The sequence below is a fragment of the Humulus lupulus genome, chromosome 5 (assembly GCF_963169125.1).
Source record: "Humulus lupulus chromosome 5, drHumLupu1.1, whole genome shotgun sequence".
NCBI classification, from domain to species: Eukaryota; Viridiplantae; Streptophyta; class Magnoliopsida; order Rosales; family Cannabaceae; genus Humulus; species Humulus lupulus.
In genome coordinates, this window is record NC_084797.1 from 212,992,763 (window position 1) to 212,999,728 (window position 6,966).

The 6,966-nt window shown below is 32.2% G+C and overlaps 1 protein-coding gene and 1 long non-coding RNA gene across 2 annotated transcripts; one reads left to right on the plus strand and one right to left on the minus strand.

The window, feature by feature from the left end:
- The first annotated feature begins 2,344 nt into the window (after positions 1-2,344).
- LOC133778134 (uncharacterized) lies at positions 2,345-3,382 on the plus strand. The gene is made up of 2 exons (XR_009869018.1): positions 2,345-3,139; positions 3,221-3,382. It is a non-coding gene; the product is annotated as an uncharacterized LOC133778134 (long non-coding RNA).
- A 157-nt stretch (positions 3,383-3,539) lies between these two features.
- LOC133778133 (mediator of RNA polymerase II transcription subunit 6-like) lies at positions 3,540-6,488 on the minus strand. The gene is made up of 6 exons (XM_062217957.1): positions 6,286-6,488; positions 5,850-6,109; positions 5,227-5,401; positions 4,885-4,954; positions 4,476-4,585; positions 3,540-3,946 (listed from the first exon to the last, which is right to left on the minus strand). Exons 2-6 carry the CDS (start codon positions 6,086-6,088, stop codon positions 3,785-3,787), a joined length of 756 nt encoding a protein of 251 aa, XP_062073941.1. The 5' UTR covers positions 6,089-6,109; positions 6,286-6,488; the 3' UTR covers positions 3,540-3,784.
- Between the last annotated feature and the right edge of the window lie 478 nt (positions 6,489-6,966).

The following is a 6,966-nucleotide window of genomic DNA, read 5'->3' on the forward strand; positions in this document are numbered from 1 at the left end:
CCACTCTAGTCTAGGTGATTCTAAGGATACTTTGGAAGACTGTGAAGATTATAGAAGACGATTCAGTTTCTTGGTAATACTCTGCGACAGAAAGGATACAAGAGTTAAAGAAACTGAAGGAATAACTCATTCATTCCACTGCGTATACTATAAGTATTCTTATTATTATTTCTCTTTCAATTCAATTTTAGAAACATGTTCTAGATTATCACATATTAATTTATTTAATATTAGATCTACATGAAAATAAATAAAGACATGTATAAATTTTCCTAACAGGACCATCACAGGATGTCTCTTGGGCTACTATCTCGAAACTTGCAGTGTTTGGAGGAGCTGGTGAGAGGTCGGCCATGGCATGTGCCTAAAGGTTCTGATACCAAGAAAAGAAATTAAAGAATCTAAGGGTCTGATTGGTTCGCGATTAGAAAACTGTATTTTTGAAAAGTGGGATTCTGAAATGAAAATCTGAATTTAGTGACTGAAAACATGTTTCTGAAAATGTGATTGGTTTAATGTCAGTAAACTGTTTTTGAGTTTTAAAAAACTGAATCTGTGATTGAGATTAAATTTGAAAATATAACAGAAACTGAATATGTGATTGGTTTAGCTGAAAGTAAAATTTAATTATATTGATAAATTAAAATTTAATAATAGTGCATTAATTAAATTCATAACAATATTGCATTGTCATTAACTTTGATTTTTTTTATATTAAAGTTATATTTTTTTAGGACATGATTGATTAGTGATTTAAAAATTGTATTTTGAAAAAGTATGATTCTGAAAAAATAATCTAGATTTAGTGTCTAAAAATATGTTTATGAAAATGTGATTGAATGTATTGTCCGTTAACTATTTTTTAGTTTTATAAAATTGAATAATTTTTTGGTAGAAAATCTAAAAATTGAATATGTAATATATATATATATATTTTATTTTTGGTATAATAATAATTGAAGTGAAAATATTTTTTTATTTATTTGTTGTAATTTTTATTTGATCAATGATTTTTTTTAGCAAATATATTGTAAATTAGAATTAAATTATATTCTGTTATATAATTTTATAATTAATTATTTTACTAAATTTATATAGATAAAAATTTTAAAAAGTAGATTGACTTGTAAAAATGACAAAAGAAAAAAAGTCAAGACTATAAGAAAAATAAAAGAAAATTAGCAATAATTTTTTTTTTTTTTAAATAGTAAGATTATACTGAAAACATTAAAGGGCTAATTGGTAGTTAATTCAAAAATATAATTTTAGAAAATTATTTTCAAATCAAATGATTTGAAAATATTGAATTTAAAAATGAATTATAAATTTTTGAGATCTTGAATGGTTGGGTGTTTTTAAAATTTAAAATCTATAGAATAGAAAGAAAACAACAATTTGTTATTTTCTCTTTTGCTGAAGGATTTTAACTTAGTTTTCAAAAATGGTTTTTTTTATTTTCTAAAACAAGTGTGCCAATCAAGTTTTCATTGCTGTTTTCATTTTTTAAAATCTGAAAATGATAAAACTGTTTTTGAATCCCCTACCAATCACATCCTAAGAAATTAAACAATATTTTATAAAACCAGCTCAAATGGATACTGGTCATTCACTGTATATATATACTCTATAAATTTTGTTACAAAAGAGAGACCACTACCACTGAGAAGAAGACACGTGGTAGAGGTTGTTACAAAAGGTCAAAAACAATATATAACAAATTAATACAGAATATTCTAGAGTGTACAGCCTTAAGCTTACACGTATAGCTGCACTAATTACAATTTCTTATCTAATACACAATTATATCTTAACTATGATTAACTGTGTGTATGAAATCATTGATTTAAAATATTTTTCCTTCGTATATGTTATATGGGACGATCATTGTATGGAATGTTATGTTGTGTGGAATTAGTTTATTACTTGAATAAGTATTCGGTGATAACTTCCGAACGTTCACGTTGTATTTTAATTTCGACGACGAAATTTCTGTAATAGTAGTAGATTGTAACATCCCACATTTTATACACTTGGAAATTTAAAGGAAAATAATATTTAATTTAAAAAGAATTTAATTATGAAATTAATGGAATTAAATCAAGAATGATTTAGTTAAACTTTGGAACATAAAGAGATTTTTATCTCTTAAACTTATGTTACTATTTTTAGTGTAAATAAATAATAAGAAACTCTTAAATTGATAAATGGAATTTCTTAGAATTTGGAGAGTTATGTTGAAATTTATAAGATTAAAATAAATTATGATTTAATCATATTAAAGTTATTTTTATGATGTTGGAATTTAGAAAAGAGAATTTTTTATTAGTTGAAATAATGGGACCAAAAGGTTATTTAATTTCAAATGGGGTTTTAAAAAATTTAAATAAGTTAGATTGAAGAGACAAAATTGAAAGATATAATTAGAGCTTGGGGACTAAAGTAAAATTTTAAAAAATTATTTTATAATCAGAATATTATTTAATTAAATAAATAAATAAATAAAAGTAAATATAATAAAAAGCCTATTTTTCTCCCTATCATACCCGATACCCAATCTATCTCTCATCTTCCTCAATTTCTCTCTCGCCAGTCGTCTTCCCGACCCCTGACGACCATTTTGCCAGCCTTTGATTACTACATGCGCCTGACCAAAAAATTCCGAGGCCACCGAACTATCGGCCATGTGGGCCACCAGACCTCACTCGTCGGTTAAGCCTCCCAACTAGTCATTCGAAGTTCTGCGTCTGTTTTGGTTTTAACTTCGATTTGACCACCTCGAGCCTATGTGGGCCAAGTGACCACCATCATCATGCTCCTTATATTGTAGGCTTCAAAACCCGGCAAAGGATCGAACTCAAAGGTTGTCAGAATTTGAAGTGGGTGTTCGCTCTCCAAACTTTCAGGCATAGATCCGAGCACTTCCAGGTCATTTCGAGCTATGCAACCACCACCACGATATTCCTCCAGACCTAGGCTCCAAAACCCAGTGGTTCTTTTCCCCAACCACCACCGTTGGGTGGTGGTGCTGCCACCACCAAAGTTCCAGCGAGGGTCTCAGCCTGTGATGATTTTAGGTGACCGAAAACATCATTTCAAGCTCCAAAGGTCACCGTTTCGAATCGCCTTCCCAAGCACTTGGGTATAAATTTCTAACCCCTAATTTAGTTAGTTTGAGTTATGAAAAATTATTATGTGATTTGTATCTACTTATGTGTTATAGGACTTGTCTTATAAGTGTGCAGCAAACATACCCAACGTAGCGGGGCGTTACAGTAAAGCTTTCGGATCAGCCACCAATTTCTTCATTCTTAGCCTAAAAAAAGAGTTACTTAATTCCAATAACTCTTCAAATAGTGAAAACAAAAGAAACATTTTATACTTTTTTCTACAATGTTCCTTTGAAAATCCAGGCTCCTTTTAAGACACACGGACATGGTAGTAGTAGTAGTACATTACCATTAGACAATATATATCACTTACTTTTATGTTAAAGACAAGGAGCTATAACTAAGAAGCTTCGAATCGTCTTTAACTAATAGTTAGCAGTACATAAATCCAATATCACCAAGTATCGATCTCAATGACAAAATTTGATATCTATAACAATGTTTCCACAATTTTCAGATTACTATTTGTATAAAAAAATTTCCCTTTCTTTAAAATTGCTTACTCAAAAGGGCCTATGGGTTAACTGACATTTAAGTTGTACAATAACCCTCTTCCCAAATTAAGTTAGCTCTTCACATACCTCCGGGCAGGTAAGATACGATGCAGTAACTCTTACTCAGAATTTCATTCTTTTAGCTGGGCCTTGATCAATGATCGGATCAAGGGCAGGTGGTTGTGCCTCTCCAGCTTGCTGGGTTTCAGGGCCATTTTCCGATTCCATGTTTGTAAGGGGGATGTAACCTTCTGGAAAAGGTGGTGGTGGTGGGGCTGGCGCTAGCTGCATAAATGTGAAGTGACCTCTCAGAAACAGATTTGTTATGACAGAGTAATAACTGGACACAACAAACTGCAATTTATTTTTGTTTTTATTTTTTTAACAAAAACAGTAATAGAATAAAGGTGTAAGCGTTTCCAGAATCATCCTTAATTAAAAAATAATTTGTGATTTTTAAAGAAATATCTTATCATCATCTAAAACTTCATGTCAAAATCTACACCCTGAGACAACTATATCAGCAATGAATCAGTGACAGCTAAGCAGATAAAATAAATGTCAATAAGCATATAAAAACCCACTCTCAAGTCTCACCCCAGCAAATGGCAATGTGGATTTAAGTTTACCCAGCTTCAGTCTTAACTATAGACAAATCAGTATCTATTGATGGGATCTTAACAAACCATAAGGCAACTGCTATCATTTTAAGGACTGTACCTTTTTTAAAGTACATTTGGTCTACTGCCTATGCAATTATGGCACTTTTTCACAATTATGGGAGAATGTACACTTTTAGTTGAATGATAATTACCTTGCGTTGTAAGGATGCAATAATATGATCAATTCGCTTTACATCTCTAAAATCAATTGCCTCTTTGGCAACCTTTGGTTCCAAAGCTGCACTGTCATTTTCGGAATCAACTGCATCACACATAGCATGAATCATTTAAAAAATACAATACAAAACTATCAATACTTTTGAGAATTTTACCAGTTGCCAAGATTTGAACTTCCACAGTCCAAAACAACAAAGAAACTCAATACTTGCTATTGCTAATATTGAAAATCACAAAAAATATAACAGCGCATGCATAGAATAGAACGAGTACCATCAAAGATCAAACTAAAGTTAAAACGTTAATGAACCCTTTCAAATGCCTAACACACAAATTGTCTCATAACTAAAAAAAGGTGCAAAGCAAGTCCATAAGATGAAGTACCATATCCTATCTTCTCTGCCTTTGAGGCAGCTGTTGTAAAGGCCTTTGATATGTAATACAGAGCACGCCCCTGCATCATCCATAGACAATCCACATTAAACATATTTTCTTCTAACTTCGAAATACTCTATGGGACTGTTATTTAGTCTTCCAAACATCTCTGCTAACTTCAAAACTAAAAGAACAAAACTAATTGTATCCAAATGACTTCAAATTAGGCCCTTCCACACATATGTTACCTGTGACAGTGATGTGCCTCGAATAAATTTATAAAGAATTCATAACAATTATATAATGATATAATAGGAAAGCAACATAACTTTGTAAGAAAAAAGCACTTACAACTCGAGCAGCAAAAACATTGCAAAGCTGTGGTGCTTGGTAAATCGACCCATCCAAAACATAATACGTCAGCATCAGTGTAACTTTCTCAAGTCCATCCCTCTTCTGCTTACGGAAAACGAAAAGGTGGGGCTCCATAACTTCACTCAACATGAATTCTATGCCAGTCATTTTCCTGTGAACCAAACAAATTACCGGCATCAACTCTCCTTTGTCCCAACAAGTTGAAGCCAATCTCATGAACTAAAAGATCTATATTATCTCAATGGAATGCCCTCTAGATAAGTTGCAAACATCATGTTTTTCTACATTGCATTTCTCAATATAACAAAAAATGATAGGATTCAAGTCTCACCAGTAACGCTGCAGCTAAGCTCAAGAGTTAATGAGTCTCACATTAAACCAGAGAACCAGAGACACTCTGTTCCAAATATTCATATGACCCAAATGAAAAATCCCTAAACAAGTTTCACACATCACTAAAAAAATGTAAATCAATAATTTAAAAGCTTCCATTTTCCTTCAATTAGGGCAATTTTCCTTGCATCAAACCCAATTTTCAAAATTTCAGCTTTTAAATGGAAAATTACAAAAAGAAAAAATAGAAGGGTTTAAGAAATTACGAGAGTTGAGAGAAGTCGAGGGGGTGAATGGAGCGCATGCGGAGCTGTTCATTGTTGCAGGTATAGTCGTAGAAGGGGGATAGAGCGAAGTAATCGAAGACAAGGTTGCGATCCAGCGGATATGAATTGAGCCATAGCTGGTCCCTGAAGCATATTCCGGTCATGTCTGTTCCCGGCGAAGGTGGCGCTGCCGGAGGGCCACCTTCCATTCCCGGAAGCCCCACCAGTGGCGTCGCCATTTTTGTTCTGAGACCTTTCCGCTGCTTGATTCAAATAAATTAAAAAATTACTGAATAATTAGGGTTCGTATTGGAAATGAATCCACGGCGTTATATAATAAGTCTGTAATAGAAGAAAAAGATGAGAAATTGTTGAGCAATGATGTTCTTGGATGGATGCATTTACTAGGGGTGTATTAATAAACTAAAATTATTACCTGACAAACTAAAGAGTCGACTGACGGTTGCTTGAAGGGGATGAGGGGCAGTCCGAAGCAACGGGTTGAGGCGAGCTGGAGGCTTGCTTCAGGCGGCTGAGCGAGAAGCAGACGGGCGACTGTGCGAGAGACTCAAATCCTCCGGCTCGGTAAAGGAGAATGTGATTGTTGTTTATTAAGCTAATGTTTGTAGAGTGCTTTTGTAACAAAATTTAGATTCAAATAGTATTATATATTGTTTGAAATTCTGTTATTTTCCACCTATAAAAATTATCGAGAATATTTTAAATAATTACAATATATATATAATTCTTTAAAAACAAATTAGGTCAAATTTAATTATAAGCCAAAAATAGAAAAGAAAAAACACCTACGATTGATCCATTTTAGGGGACTTTTTCTAACTTAGCATAACCTTTTGTAAATAAATAGATTGTGTTAAAAAATGTACAAGATGGTTTGAGGTTATTTTCTGCATTATATATGTGATTTGAACAAGTTTTAAGCTACACTCGAACTCCATATGATCTCAAATTGTATCGTAATGTAGTAAAGTGTAAGTGCACACATCATTATTATGATTTTTTTAAATATTCCTCTTATATTTTAGCCTTTCTTTTTAAAAAATAGTAATTGATTTCTTTTGTTTTAATAAAGATGAGTAAGGAGACTACTTTACTC